At 43.1% G+C, this 16,560-nt stretch overlaps 1 protein-coding gene and 1 long non-coding RNA gene across 2 annotated transcripts; one reads left to right on the top strand and one right to left on the bottom strand.

Annotated features, from left to right (window-relative positions):
* Window positions 1–7,900: 7,900 nt before the first annotated feature.
* Window positions 7,901–16,165, bottom strand: LOC130377377 (uncharacterized). The gene is made up of 3 exons (XR_008894151.1): window positions 15,951–16,165; window positions 8,851–8,996; window positions 7,901–8,752 (listed from the first exon to the last, which is right to left on the bottom strand). It is a non-coding gene; the product is annotated as an uncharacterized LOC130377377 (long non-coding RNA).
* Window positions 15,416–16,281, top strand: LOC130377375 (C-C motif chemokine 4-like). The gene is made up of 4 exons (XM_056584476.1): window positions 15,416–15,563; window positions 15,689–15,800; window positions 15,973–16,050; window positions 16,174–16,281. The coding sequence occupies exons 1-4, from the start codon at window positions 15,485–15,487 to the stop codon at window positions 16,217–16,219; spliced, it is 315 nt and encodes a 104-aa protein (XP_056440451.1). The 5' UTR covers window positions 15,416–15,484; the 3' UTR covers window positions 16,220–16,281.
* The last annotated feature ends 279 nt before the right edge of the window (window positions 16,282–16,560 follow it).

Genomic DNA, 16,560 nt, shown 5'->3' with positions numbered 1-16,560 from the left:
GCTCATCACCTCCAGCTCCGCTCCTCCACCATTGGAGGAGGAGCGGAGCCGGTATACGCCCTCAACGCATTATACCGTCCAATAGAAATGAATCTTATTCAGCGCAGGCCAATGAGCATCAAGATGGCTGACCTGATACTTTTGAAATGGGAAACAATGAACTGCTAGAAACTTTTTTCAAATTAATTTAGAGAACTCCAGATATACAAGCAATTTTGCGGAAGTGGTTTAGGGCCAGATGAGAGTTCTGAGTTTGAAGTCAGAACTCAAAAAAAGAGAATCACATGTTACCCTAAACCTATTCTTTACATTGTCAACCCGAAATGGGTTATTTATTAAATTATCATAATTTAGCACAACATTTTAATGTATTTTCAAAAGAGAGTCCTATTTATTAATTGCATTCATCAATGTCGGCGCATTATGTTACAATGTTGAATCGTTGTTTATCTATAAGTTCACTGAATTTGGGTTTCTAGCTATTTATTAATTTATACGTTTCAAGCATTTTAATGTTCAACAGTATTTTGTGTGTTTGAATATAAATAAAATATGTCCTATTCAATATCCCGACTCTCCATCTTCTTTATTTTATGATTTGTCTTTTTGCATCTTTACCCCAATCTTTGAAAATAACCTCAGTAACTGCCTCCAAATCAACCATTGCTTTACTTATGGTAAAATATCTAAACATAAACGCTTAGTGGAGCATATGGACAGGTCAGCCTCAGAGCCTCTCAGAAGTGTCACTCTTCTCTTTAAGTTATGGATTATTAGTCTCCTTTACTCTGTCCTTGCTTTACAATTAAATTTTACATTAACGGCATTTAGCAGACGCTTTTATCCAAAGCGACTTAAAATATGTACATTTGTCAGAAGAAAGAGGAACAACAACATGTATCGCTGTCACCAAATGACTATCGCCCCGTAGATCTGCTCTGCCAGTGCATTGAGCAAGTGAAAGACTGGATATGCCAAAATTTCCTTCAACTAAATGACGATAAAACAGATAATTGTATTTGGTTCTAAAACGGAAAGGCTTAAAGTAACGCAACACCTTGCTGCTGATAGAGTTCTAACAAAGACGAAATACATATTACACCAATTCTTAAATCGTTACATTGGCTTCCTGTAGGTCAGATAATTGATTTTAAAATCATGTTGCTAACCTATAAATCCCTACATGGTTTAGGCCCAAAATATTTAACTGATATGCTTCCACTACATAAGCCTTCTAGACCACTAAGATCTTCTAAGGCCAATATGTTAATTATCCCCAGAGTAAACACGAAACACGGGAAAGCAGAATTTAGTTACTATGCAACAAATAGCTGGAATAAACTCCCTGAGGATTTAAGACTTGCCCCAACTCTGAGCACCTTTAAAACAAGACTGAAGACTTTTATGTTTGCTTTAGCTTTCTGCTAAATCTTAAATACATTGCACTTTCTAAAAAGCTTTTTTAACTTTGCCTTTATTTTCTATTTTATCACTAAAATAACTTTCTAACTTTGTATTTTACTCTTTTCTTTGCATATGTTTTATTTTACTTATCTATCATTTTATTTTATTGTATGACAATGTTTGTATGTGAAGCACTTTGAGTCTGCCTTGTGTATGCATGCCTTGGGTATGCAATATAAATAAAGTTGCCTTACATCACAAAAAGGCTACATGGCTACATATACTTGCAAGTACACAGATACTGAGTACAAGTTCTGTTTGCTGTTTCTTGCAGGTCATGCATTTGTTGAGGAGTGTAGCTGGCTGGCTGCGGCCGAGGAAGTAGAGCAATATATATATATGGCCCTAAATATAACCATGAATAGAGAATTGAAAAAAAAATGGTGCACATGTTAACATGTACACAGACATGCACATACACGTATATGAGAATGCAAATCTATTCAGACCTGTAATTCATGTCTCCGACTTTTTCACACAGCTATAGATAATTTTTTCTTTTTCTAATCTCTATTTATGGTGTCATAATGACTGAGTCAACGTTAAAACAAATGAGTTTCAGCTCTAATGCTGCTACTGTCTGTAATATGTTTCCATTCAGATTATTTGTCAGGATATTTTGCTATTATGGTCCGAGTCTGGTCTTAACTAATGCTGGGCTTACACCAAAATATTTTCACAGTCACAGACTAAAAACTGCAAGAGAGAATTTAGCGTTGGATCAAGTGTGATATTTAAAAAGGGTTTTGTAGATATGTAGATATGGGGGGTGGAGATGCAGCGACCACAGGAGGTCTGTTAACTTCCTGTTCGGGTTTCCAACTGTCTTCTCAGCAGCACAAGAGACACAAACTTGAAAAATAAACAACTGCTATTTACAGTGCTGTACTATTATTCAGATGAATGTACTTGATTAAATTGTTTTAATCAAGTACATACAGGGTTTTTCCCGTTCGTCTCGTCCCACCCCTAGTGCTGATAATGTAAGAGGCTGGTCTGGACAGAAAATGCCAGGGCTGAATCTTTGTCCCAGCCACCCATGCCCCCACCCCATGATTTCAAAACAAAAATGAGCACTTGTCATTCCAATGACAATGCTGCGGCCTGTCTTCGTTATTTCACAACCGTTTTATGACTAGCTTTACTTTCGTAATTAATCCAAACCTAAGTCAGATATGGCGACAGCTCAGGTTATGAAAACGTTCCGTCTCTTCTCCGTTAGCGAAGAGGTCTTTCAGGGAGCCCAGCGCTGACTATGATAGGATTATATAAAAGCGGAGGACAGGAAACAGACAGAAAAAAAAGATATGACACGACCTGATTGGAATGAGATTCAGCATCATAGAAAGAGATGGTAGAACACTAAATAAACTCTGTGTGATACAACCGATGAAAAGAACGAACAACTCAGAAGGTGATACCTGCCTTCCTGTCCCACTAACAGAACTTCTTCTTCCTAGGTCTGCTTTCAGACCGTCTCATGTCGTAGATCCTTCTATCTGGAGGGACTTGCATGGAACCCCAACATGCTCCTTGAGGAGGAGGTTTAGGTTTGGGCCTCTTGCTAGAGGATGCCTACATGTAGGACACCGTAGCCTACACTTTTGCCCCCGATTCGACTTTCATGCAAGAAAATACACATGGTTCACACTTATTTGGGCCAACGTTAGTTTCGGAACACAGCGAGTGTTTGTGTGGTTGATGTGGTCCAGATGCTAATCACCAAACGTCCAACTTCTCCCGGGAATCCTCACAGTGTGACTGAGCAACTCCTGCAACTCTCAATCAGAGGGGGTGTGGAGTGACCCTGAACTCAGTCTGAAGGATTGGCTATGCTAATGAGGATACTAGCATCCGTGTTCCTGTGATCGTATCGTTTGATGAGAGGTGGACGATAACCGATGTAAAGTGCTTGTTTGAGCCATTTAGAGGTCTTTTGTGTTGAATATTTTTAAGTAAATATATTTGGAGTCTAAGGCTAAAAGTACGAGTTATGAAGTATAAAGTGTATAAAATATTAATCAAATTTCCTTTCATATGTATATTTATGCACTTTGTGATGACGTGGTGATTAGTCCGTTGTGTCACCTGGGGAAGTAGGTGTGTCACGCTCTACCTGGAGCCTATTGGAGGCCCTCATACGTGCTTCCCAAGAAATGTGGGTCGGACTACCTCTGCCTCAGGAATAAATAGGGCGAGCAAAGGGTTCGCCACTTCAGTGCTGGAGTGTTAATGCTGATAGAGGCAGATTTAACAAGTGTCTCTGTTTGTCTGTCTCTCCGTCTGTCTGGCGCCAGTCAACTAAACAAAAGATTACATGGTCATTCATCTAGGGGCTTCCCTAGTGAGAGTCGGGACATGTTTTAGATAGATCGATAGTCAGAGAGAGAGAGATACATATAAATATACATATAGATCTACAGATACAGAGAGACAGAGACAGAGACAGAGACAGAGACAGACAGAAAGAGAGAGAGGAGAGAGAGAGAGCACTTCTCCTTTTCACAATATAAATATCCCTGTCCTGCTGAGAGAGGGCAGTTTACTGGTCTAACGGTAGACCAGCATTAACACCAGATCTTCTCTGCCGTCTTCCTGTCTATCTCTTGATCTTTAAAAGCAGCCAATCAGAACCAGTGAAGATGACGACCTGTGGCCCCGTGACGAAGAGCCTGCTGCTGCTGGCTGTGGTGGTCGCTCTGACCGTACAAGGATCTGCAGGTGAGGGGAGGATGGGGCCGACGGGGACCTGGGTTCTCAGGGTACACAATGAGAACCAATAAACGGACTGCCATCTTACAATGTGAAAGTTAGGGAAAACTAACCGTCTTTCTGTCTCTCCTTCAGCAGATTGGAAGGTCTCTGAATGCTGCACCAGGGTGAGCAGACAGCAGATCACTGAAACCATCGTGGACTTCATGGTGCAACACAGAAACAATCACTGTGTCAATGCCGTCATGTAAGTGACCAGCCATATGGAACGAATGTGTTCTTCAAAAGAACATCTCTAGCTTTGAACATGCGCTAGGATGTGTGTCTTCGTTGAAACTTGTGTGCTAGGATGTGTTAACCTCAGATAGGGTGTCATCCATGGCTCAGACTACTCAAGGTGTCTGTGTTTTGTGTAGATTTCAAACAAAGAGTGGTCGTTTGTACTGCTGCAAACATGATGGGAGATGGGTGATTAAGAAGGTCAAGCAGCTTTGGTAAGTGTCCCTCACTCATTCACTCACATATTCATTCACTCACACACTCATTCATTCACACACATTTTATGAACAATTAAATGTAAGTTTCTGTGTACTCACAGGGCGAAAAAAAGAGCAGCATTGGCCTCCGGCCCCTCCCTCCTGTAGCTCATCACCTCCCGCTCCTCTCCTCCACCATTGGAGGGAACCACCGCCACGCCCTCAATGCATTATACCGTCCAATAGAAATGCATCTTATTCAGCGCAGGCCAATGAGCACCAAGACGACTGACCAGATACTTTTGAAATGGAAAACAATGAACTGCTAGAACCTTTTTTCAAATTAATTTAGAGAACTCCAGATATACAAGCATTTTTGCGGAAGTGGTTTAGGGCCAGATGAGAGTTCTGAGTTTGAAGTCAGAACTCAAAAAAAGAGAATCACATGTTAACCTAAACCGATTCTCTACATTGTCAACCTGAAATAGGTTATATATTAAATTATGATAATATAGCACAACATTTAAATGTATTTTCAAAAGAGAGTCCTATTTATAAATTGTATTTATCAATGTCGGTGCATTATGTTACAATGTTATGTCATTGTTATTCTATACATTTACTGGATTTGTTGAAAGTTCGAGCCATTTATTGATTCATACGTTTTTAGCATTTTAATAATCCAAAGTATTTGGTGTGTTTGAATATAAAAAAAATGTGTTCTATTCTATAACCTGACTCTCTTCACTATTTAAAGATTTTGTCTTTTGGCATCTTCACCTCAATCTTTCAAAATAACCTCAGTAACTGCCTCCAAATCAACCATCACTTTACTATTTGTAAAATGTGTAAACAAAAACGCTTAGCTGAGCATATGGACAGGTCAGCCTCAGAGCCTCTCAGAAGTGTCACTCTGCTCCTTAAGATATGGATTTTTTGGTTTGCTTCATTCTGTTCTGGTTTTACGTTTTAATTTTACATTAAGGGCACATTAAGGGATTGTTTTATCCAAAGCGACTTGCAACATGTACATTCATCAGAAGAAATAGAAACAACAATATATTGCTGTCGTCATCCATGATACGATGCATATTAATAAGCACCAATAATGAATATCTTTTAAGGGAGTCGTGGTAAATCATGTGATTGTGCGATAAGAATGCCATTCCAGTTTATGAGATGAAAATGGACAGCCTGTGTTTTGGTTCGTGAGGCCTAAATTATAACCTTAGATTACCTTAAGCCTATCTATTTTCTGCGAACAACAAATATATTCTGTACGAATAAATTATCTAAATATACCACGCCCGGTTCACTTGCATCCTTATATATCTTCATAAATTTGGATTATCTTTCTAATCTACAGTAATTTGTCTGAACTCTTCACTCTGGCCACTGGAGGGCGGTCAAGAGATCCTGAGTCAGCATGAACGAGCAAGTTCACAAATGGGATCGGTTTTACATGACATCCATTCTATTAAAGCGATTGAGTGAGTCACTAGCTGCGTTTCCATCTAAAAAGGTGATGCGAATGTTTAGAAAGTTCGCAAAAAAGTAATTTGAATTTGGTGCGTTTCCATCAAGTGGTGGGAGCGGGTAACTACCCCAGTTCTGCCTGGAGGTGGCGCTGTAGGCAAAAAATATATGCCGATACGTGGCTGTAGAAATAGAAAAGCTGGAACAAATGTAACAAAAAACGGTTAGTCCGCCAATAGAGAGGAGTAACAACAAACATGGAGAGAGGAATTCAGCAGCAATTGGTTTCCCTTGGGCAAGTCATAACTGTTCTTTCAGTGAAGTTATCATTGGCTATTTTAACTTCCATCCGTAGACGAAGAAATAGAGAAATTACAATGTACACAGCGGTAGCAAGGGAAATAGGAGGACGACGTTGAGTGCCTTACGTATGGGAGAGCACAATAGGGTGATGACGTGACACGTTGATGTCGGCAGGGTTGCTATGGCCGGTCGTTATGCGGAAATCTGAAAGACTGTCAGTCCTGTGTGTTCAAAGTTCGCTATGTCACAGCCGTTTCGAAAAGTGTGTTTCCATCTCCCATTTTGCGAATTTACTCTCTTTCGCATTTCTCAAAAACCACCTCAAGCCAGCGGAATTTTTTTTTTGCGAATTAGAGGATTTCTATGCAAATTTTGGTGTTTCCATCACCGTTTACAAATTCGATGCTTCAAAGTTCGCATAAAATCAGGGAGGATGGAAACGCACCTAGTGTGTGAGGGAGTGATGTCTGGGAACCTTGTGTCTACTGAGGGAGGGGGGCATGTGATGGAGGTTGTTAGTTGTTCCCATGGTAACCTGGTCAGTCACTAAGGAATGCACGTGATGCATGAGAATGGGGTGTGGCTCCTGGGATTAACGCTTACTCTGACCACCTTTAAATCAAGACTGAAGACTTTTGTGTTTGCTTTAGCTCTGCTAAATCTTAAATACAATACACTTTCTAAAATGCTTTTGTAACTTTGTCTTTATTTTCTATTTTATTACTAAAATGCCCTTTTAACTTTGCCCTTATTTTCTATTTTTTTCAGAAAGATACCAGAGGGAAAGGATAAGGGTTTGAGACAAAATTTCTGTCTGGTTTAAAGTCTTACAATCTGGGTTAGAGTCGCAGCAAAAATTGTCTTGCCTTATCATCATCATGACACTCTCTCTCTCTCTCTCTCTCTCTCTCTCTCTCTCTCTCTCTCTCTCTCTCTCTCTCTCTCTCTCTCTCTCTCTCTCTCTCTCTCTCTCTCTCTCTCTCTCTCTCTCTCTCTCTCTCTCTCTCTCTCTCTCTCTCTCTCTCTCTCTCTCTCTCTCTCTCTCTCTCTCTGCACAATTTTTCCCACTTCATTGAAACGCTCTCGTAGGGACAGGAAGTGAATCATGACCTCAAGTGTCCGTTCAGACAGACAGTGATACGGAGGAAAGGCCTTTGGGGAGAAAATGAGGAAACAATCGAGTGAAAACGATGAGCACATGACCAAAATTCTGAATCATGCAGTGTAAATCATGGAGCAAATCCTAAAGACGGGGTGAAAAAAACATTTAGAAGATGCTGTTTTCATCCAAACGATATACAGGTGAGGATGAGAGGAAAGAAGACATGTAGCTAATACTATATGTAGAGTTACCAAACACATTCCAAACAAGCAAGTTCTGCAGACACACCTGGACCGAGGGCCGACCAGAGTGGCTATTGGGACAACCAGAGGTGTACATATTGGGGTAGGCATATATGGTAGCTAAATATATTTATTTTTTACTTTCAATATGGCTTCAAACCAAAGCTGATACTTAGAAACATCAGACTCATGTTAACCACATTGTACCTTTACCAGCATTATGTTTTAACTAAAATGGAAATAATTGGGACCAGTCACATAAACAAAAGATTACATGGTCGTTCACCCAGCGGCCATTTTGGTTCTAGTCCCACGTTCATTTCTTTCAAGACACAGCTGAACCAACATGGCCGACAGGTGAATAAGGCCGGTATTAACTTACAGGAAACAAAGTAGGAGACATTCTTTCTAGGTTTGCAATCCTCCGTCGTCGTCCCTTTCTTGGTTCCTTCCCTTTTCCAGAGCAAAGGGACTTGAGAGAGTTTTCCAATATTGCATCAGAAAGCGGTCGGAAAAGGGCTTCTCTAAGGAGGGGCGAGAGACGTCACTCCAGCACTTCTCCTTTTCACAATATAAATATCCCTGTCCTGCTGAGAGAGGGCAGTCCACTGGTCTAACGGTAGAATAGCATTAACACCTGATCTCCTCGGTCGTCTTCCCGTCTATCTCTTGATCGTTAAAAGCAGCCAATCAGAACCAGTGAAGATGACGACCTGTGGCACCGTGACAAAGAGCCTGCTGCTGCTGGCTGTGGTGGTCGCTCTGACCGGACAAGTATCTGCAGGTGAGGGGAGGATGGGGCCGACGGGGACCTGGGTTCTCAGGGTACACCATGAGAACCAAGGTATGGACTGCCGTCTTACAATGTCAAAGTTAGGGAAAACTAACCGTCTTTCTGTCTCTCCTTCAGCAGTTGAGAAGTTCTCTGAATGCTGCACCAAGGTGTCCACACAGCAGATCACTGAAACCATCGTGGACTACATGGTGCAAAAGAGAAACCATCACTGTGTCAATGCCATAATGTAAGTGACAAGCAATATGGGATGAATGTGGTCTTCAACAGAAACATCTCTACCTTTGAACGTGTGTTCGGTTATGGGTCTTCTTTTAAACGTGTGTTTTAGGATGTCATCATGGCTCAGACTACTCACGGTGTCTCTGTGTTTTGTGTAGTTTCCAAACGGAGAGTGGTGGTTTGTACTGCTTTAAACATGATGAGCCCTGGGTGATGAAGAAGTTCAGGCAGTTTAGGTAAGTGTCCCTCACTCATTCATTCACATATTCATTCACTCACACACTCATTCATTCACAAACTCATTCATTCACACACAGTTTATGAAAAAGAAAAAATCTAAGTCTCTGTGTTCGTGTTTCACAGGGGGACAAAAAGAGCAGCATTGGCCTCCACCCCCTCCCTCCTGAAGCTCATCACCTCCAGCTCCTCTCCTCCACCATTGGAGGGAACCACCGGCATGCCCTCAACGCATTATACCGTCCAATAGAAATGCTTCTTATACAGCGCCGGCCAATGAGCTCCAAGATGGCTGACCAGATACTTTTGAAGAGGAAAACAATGGACTGCTCGATTTAAAAAATAATAATAATTTAGAGTACTCCAGATATACTAGCATTTTATCAGAAGTGCTTAAGGGCCATATGTGATTTTTTTTTAATTATTTCTAAGTCTGAAGTCAGAACTCAAGAAAAAGAATCACATGTTGCCCTAATCCTCTTCCCGTTATAGGTTATTTATTAAATTATAATAATATAGCACAACATTTAAATGTATTTTCAAAAGAGAGTCCTATTTATTAATTGTATTTATCAATGTCAGCGCATTATGATACAATGTTGTATCATTGTTTATAAGTTACAACCCAGTCTCACGGAAATATGTGACGCTGTCACGTCACGTCATTTAATCTATTCACTCGTGATTTGGGACTGGGATCTGGGAATTTTTCTGTTGCCGTTTGCCTACAGATCAACACACCTGCATTAAATATATCCGTGAATTGTCACAATTTCTCAGAATCAATGGTGAAAGTAGAAACGGGTGACCAAAAGCTGTCATAATGTTAGAAATTTGTGCTTTTGGCACGAAAAATTTAAATTACGTGTCCCAGATCACGAATGAATAGATTAAATGACGTGACAGAGTCACGTATTTCCGTGAGACTGGGTTGTAAACTAACGGGATTTGATGAAGGTTCTAGCTATTTATTAATTTATACGTTTTTAGCATTTTAATATTCAAATGTATTTTGTGCGTGAATATAAATAAAATACGTTTTATTCTATAACCTGACTTTCTATCTTCATTATTTCATGATTTTGTTTTTGGCATCTTCACACCAATCTTTGAAAATAACCTCAGTAACTGCCTCCAAATCAACCATTAGTTTCCTTCATTCTGTCCTTTGTTTTACATTTTCATTTTACATTCAAGGCATTTGGCAGACACTTTTATCCAGTGACTTACAGTATGTACATTTGTCTGAAGAAAGAGAAACAACAATATATCGCTATCGGTACAGTAAGCTTCATCATAGAACCAAGTGCCAAGCACCAACAATCGCTAGGTTGACCCATTCCCCGTATACAGCAAAGATAGCTAGGATAAGATGCTACACCATGCCAAGTACTTTTCTTAAATGCAAGGACATACAACATACAAAAAGTGTGTACTTTAAGTGCCAGAACGTACAACATACGATGAGTTGATTTACTGCTGTCAATCAGGGCCTGTATTAACTTCTAAGAAACCCACATAGGAGACGTCATTTCTTGGTATGCAATCCCCCTTCCTCTTTCCTTTCTGAGTTCCTTCCCTTTTTCACCCAAAGGGACTTTAGAAAGACGTCCGATACAGCCATAGAAGGGCTTCCCTATAGAGGGTTTAGGGGATCTTGTTCTACTGGTAGACTGAAGGTAATGGAGACCGAAACCCACTGCTTTCATCTGTGAGTCCAACACCCTGGCAACGACACTGTAACTGCATGTCCGTCATGCCCAACGCACAGAGTGCGGATTCACGCAGAGTGTGTGCAGTGCGACCCAATTATTAATTTTTGAGTCATAGTGTTTCAATGGAGCAAAGCACATTTCCCAATGACGACATTTAACAGACGCTTTGATGCAGAGTCTAGGTGACCTCGTGAGTCCTGAGTACATGGAGCACTGATAAAGCGAGGCTGCCCTTTTTCACTCATATGGGTCTGTGACTGATTTGCCTTATTCTTTCTCTCCTTCACAGCACAGAGATCAATAAAGAGGGGGTTGCTTGAGTGACGAGATCGGATGAAGTGGCACCAATGAGGTTCATGGAATTTGTAGGGCACACAAATTCACTGTAACAATGAGGAACATGGAACGAGTTGTGTCCTACTGGGCCTGTGATTCGTCTTTGACAATGAGTCTCCTTATGATTCATGACCTCACCCCTCCCCCACCACATCCTCCCTCACACCCACACCATGTCTGTCATACTTCAACATGTTAACATTTTCATTCACACGACTTAGAATAAGTACATTTGTCAGAAGAAAAATAAACGACAATACATGGTTGTCGGTACCGTAAGGATGTTCATGGAACCAAGTGCCAAGCACTAGTAATTGCTAGCTTAACCCATTCTCTGTGTTAAACAAAGATAGCTAGGATATGATGCTACATAATGCTAGGCACTATTTGCAAGTGCCAGGACAATAAGTGTGTACATTAAGTGCCAGGACGAACAACATATAATAAGTGCATTAGAGGGGGGGGCGGGTCCACTGAGACCAGCCCCCCCCCCCCCTTGCAGATTACCCCTAACAGTGGTCCCTCACTCAATCATCAATGGGGTTCAATGGTGTACGGACCATTAGAACAAAATTGATAGACAAAAGTGTTGGAGATGGGAGGACAGTCTTGCCATCGTTACTCGCCCCCACCCCATGATGTCAAAACGAAAACGAGAATGTTTATGTCATCAGGTTCAACTGACTAATGTCATTCTATGTCATTCCAATGACTGATTAAATGCTGTGGCCTATCTTCATCATTTCACAACCGTTTTATGACTCGCTTAACATTCTAATTAAATCTCAAAACGTAAGACAGATATCCCCACAGGTCAGGTTATGAAAACGTTCCGTCTCTTCTCCGTTAGTGAAGAGGTCTTTCAGGGAGCTCAGCGCTGCCTATGATAGGATTATATAAAAGTGGAGGACAGGAAACAGACAGAAAAAAAAGATATGACACGACCTGATTGAAATGAGATTCAGCATCACAGAAAGAGACGGTAAAACACTAAATATACTCTGTGTGATACACAGAGTCCTTGCTCTACAATTAAATTTTACATTCACGGCATTTAGCAGACGCTTTTATCCAAAGTGACTTACAATATGTATATTTGTAAGAAGAAAGAGGAACAACAATATATCGCTGTCCGTACAGTAAGGATATTAATAGAACCAAGTGCCAAGCACCAACAATCGCTAGGTTAACCCATTCCCTGTATACAACAAAGATAGCTAGGATAAGATGCTAAATAATGCTAAGCACTATTTGCAAGTGCCAGGACGTACATCATACAATGAGTGTGTACATTAAGTGCCAGGACGTACAACACACAATAAGTGTGTACATTAAGTGCCAGGACGTACAACATACAACAAGTGTATAAGAGGGGGGTGGGGGGGGTCAACGAGTTAAACTACACGCTCTATCATGAGGTGGTCCACTGAGACCAGCCCCCCCTTCCAGATCAACACTAACATTAGTCGCTCACTCAATAATCAATGAGGCTCAACTCTGTTTGGACGAACAGAACAAAAGTGTGTGAAAACGATGGGTGGAACAGCCTTGCCATTGGTCCTCGCCCCCACCCCATGATTTCAACACAAAAACGAGCACTTGTCAATGTCATTCCAATGACTCTGATTAAATGCTGCGGCCTGTCTTCGTTATTTCACAACCGTTTTATGACTTGCTTTACTTTCGAAATTCATCCAAACCAAAGTCAGATATGGCGACAGCTCAGGTTGTGAAAACGCTCCGTCTCTCATCCGTTAGTGAAGAGGTCTTTCAGGGAGCCCAGCGCTGATAGGGTTATATAAAAGTGGAGGACAGGAAACTGACACGACACGAAAAAGGATACGACACGACCTGATTTGAATGAGATTCAGCATCACAGAAAGAGACGATAGAACACTATATATACTATATCACTCTGTGTGATACAACCGGTGAAAAGAACGAACAACTCAGAAGGTGATTCCTGCCTTCCTGTCCCACTAACGGAACTTCTTCTTCCTAGGTCTGCTTTCAGACCGTCTCATGTCGTAGATCCTTCTATCTGGAGGGACTTGCATGGAACTCCAACATGCTCCTTGAGGAGGAGGCTTAGGTTTGGGCCTCTTGCTAGAGGATGTCTACATGAAGGACACCGTAGCCTAGACTTTTGCCCCCAATTCGACTTCATGCATGAAAATACACATGGTACACACTTATTTGGGCCAACGTTAGTTTCGGAACACAGCTAGTGTTTGTGTGGTTGATGTGGTCCAGATGCTAATCACCAAACATCCAACTTCTCCCGGGAATCCTCACAGTGTGACTGAGCAACTCCTGCAACTTTCAATCAGAGGGGGTATGGAGTGACCCTGAACTCAGTCTGAAGGACTGGCCATGCTAATGAGGATACTAGCATCCGTGTTCCTGTGAACGGATCGTTTGACGAGAGGTGGAGGATAACCGATGTTAAGTGCTGAGTGTTACTGCTGAAAGAGGCAGATTAAACACGTGTCTGTCTGTTTGTCTGTCTCTCTGCCTGTCTGAATGTCGCCAGTCAACTAAACAAGAGATTACATGGTCGTTCACCTAGCGGCCATTTTGGTTCTAAACCCACGTGCACTTCTTTAAAGAAGCGGCAGAACCGACATGGCCGATATTGCGTCAGGAAGAGGTCGGAAAAGGTCTTCCGTAGGGAGGGTGGGGACATGTTAGAGGTTGACAGATAGAGAGAGAGATATCTGAAGATCAATATATTGAAGCATTTATATATACTGTAGCGACCCTTGGCTTGGACATTTAAATAGTTTGTCAGCATGTATTGCAACGTTCTTCTTGTCAATCAGCGTGGGGGCGCATCATTAGGTCTGCTGGGGCTGCGGGCAGCCTGGCCACCTTGTCAGAGAGTGCCCTAAAGCTGTGAGAGCCCAGGGAAACGGGTCAGGGTCCGCGTAATTGGGGAGACGCGAGGCCCTGCCCCCGTACCCCCGCCGACGTCGTCTGGAGGAGCCCGTCATCGCAGCCGGGGGGGGGCGGGGCTCCAACAGGCTCCAGCGTCATGGAGCCTGTTGTCGTGGTTGGGCGGACCTGGGCCGGGGACTTTTGACATGTTCCTGTCACTGTTGAGGGGGTGGCTTGTTTGGCTTCAGTCGATACGGGGTCTGCAGTGACCCTGATGAGGCCAAACATTTTGCCAACCTGGACGGTACTCAAACCTACAACTGTGCAGCTCCACACAGTCCACACGGGGGAGAGGGCTCCCATGAAAGGGAAGGGGTTGTTGTCCATCTGCGTAGGGAGAAAGACTGCCCTCCATGCCGTGCAGGACCCCTGTATCCTAGGGCTGGATTTCCTGCGATGCACAGGCTGGACCTGGAGAGGGGGGGCGATTGGCTTCCAAGGAGGGCCCACAGTCTATATGGCCCCGCCAAACACCTCCTACATCCGGCCCCCACCGACAACAGCTCGGATGGACCAGTCACACGTCCCCGCCCCCCCTTCACCCCCTTGCAAAGACCTTCCAACCACCCTGTCTTCCCGATCCCTGCCCATTGTCTCAGTCCTCCTCCCGGAACCCTTCCCCCCCTCCCCGCCACCCCCTCGTGTCAATGTTTCGGGCCCCTGCAGACTACTCCCTTGCCACTCCAGCACCCCACCCCATGAGCCTGGGCCCCTTCCCCTGCCCTGCCCATTATCCCCAGACAGGTGTGGAGACTCTGCTGTCTACTGTGCGGGCAATTTGGCAGGGGCACTGTGATTGACTAGACCCTCAACAGCAGGATCAGCTGTGGCTACTACTGGCGGAGTTTAAGGACAGCTTTGCCTTGAGTGCCGGTGTCGCTTCCGGGACTTTATTTGTTCCCTCGAGGACGAGGAACTTTGAAGGGGGGAGGCAATGTAGCGACCCTGGGACATTTAAATAGTTTGTGTGCATGTATTGCAATGTTCTTCTTGTCAATCAGTGTGGGGGCGAATCATTAGGTCAGCTGGGGGAGGGCCTTGGAAGAACAGGAGGGTGGAGGCTTGCACGTGAGGAAGACTGTGTTTGGGGTTGCCGGGCTATGTTTTGGGTGAGATTTTTGCCGTTGATTACGCGTTCCAGTGACGTCGTTTTGTTACATAAAAAAGTTCCTTCAAATAACTATGACTGGACATCTTTATGTCACTGACGAGGTCATTACAATACATATAGATCTACAGACAGAGAGATTGAGTGGGCGAGTGAGTTTGTGGGGGGAGAGAGAGAGAGACAGAGAGAGACAGAGAGAGATCACTCAAGCACTTCTCCATTCGACAATATAAATATCCCTCCCTGCTAAGAGAGGGCAGTTTACTGGTCCAACGCTAGACGATCATTAACACCTGATCTCCTCTGCCATCCTCCTGTCTATCTCTTGATCGTTAAAAGCAGCCAATCACAACCAGTGAAGATGACGACCTGTGGCCCCATGACGAAGAGCCTGCTGCTTCTGGCTGTGGTGGTCGCTCTGACCGGACAAGGATCTGCAGGTGAGGGGAGGATGGGGACGACGGGGACCTGGGTTCTCAGGGTACGCCACGAGAACCAAGGTACGGACTGCCGTCTTACAATGTGAAAGTTAGGGAAACTAACCGTCTTTCTGTCTCTTCTTCAGTACCTCATAAGCCCTTTGAATGCTGCGAAAGGGTGAGCATAAAGCAGATCACTGAAACCATCGTGGACTACATGGTGCAAAAGAAAAACAAACCCTGTGTCAATGCCGTCATGTAAGTGACCAGCCTTATGAAACTAATGTGTTCTTCAACAGAAACATCTCTAGCTTTGACCATGTGCTAGGATGTGTGTCTTCGTTTGAACGTGCGTGTTAGGATGTGTTAACCTCATTTAGGGTGTCATCCATGGCTCAGACTACTCACGGTGTCTCTGTGTTTTGTGTAGATTCCAAACGGAGAGTGGTCGTTTGTACTGCTGCAAACGTGATGAGCCCTGGGTGATGAGGAAGGTTAGGGAGCTTGAGTAAGTGTCCCTCACTCATTCACTCACATATTCATTCACTCACACACTCATTCATTCACAAACACATTCATTCACACAGTTTATGAAAAACAAAATCTAAGTCTCTGTGTTTGTGTTTCACAGGGGGACAAAAAGAGCAGCATTGGCCTCCACCCCCTCCCTCCTGTAGCTCATCACCTCCAGCTCCTCTCCTCCACCATTGGAGGGAACCAATGCCACGCCCTCAACGCATTATACCGTCCAATGGAAATGCATCTTATTCAGCGCAGGCCAATGAGCACCAAGATGGCTGACCAGATACTTTTGAGGAGGAAAACCAATGACCTGCTAGCACTTTTTTTTTTTTTTTTATTAATTTAGAGAACTCCAAGCATTTTTGCGGAAGTGGTTTAGGGGCACATTTTTTTGAATGAGTTCCGAGTCTGAAGCCAGCACTCAAAAAAAGGAATCACATGTGGCCCTAATCCTATTCTCTACATTGTCGATCCCTTATAGGTTATTTATTAAATT

This window comes from Gadus chalcogrammus, chromosome 23, assembly GCF_026213295.1.
Source record: "Gadus chalcogrammus isolate NIFS_2021 chromosome 23, NIFS_Gcha_1.0, whole genome shotgun sequence".
Taxonomy (NCBI): Eukaryota; Metazoa; Chordata; class Actinopteri; order Gadiformes; family Gadidae; genus Gadus; species Gadus chalcogrammus.
Note: the sequence above shows the minus strand (reverse complement) of the source record. Positions and strands in the feature narration are given on the sequence as shown.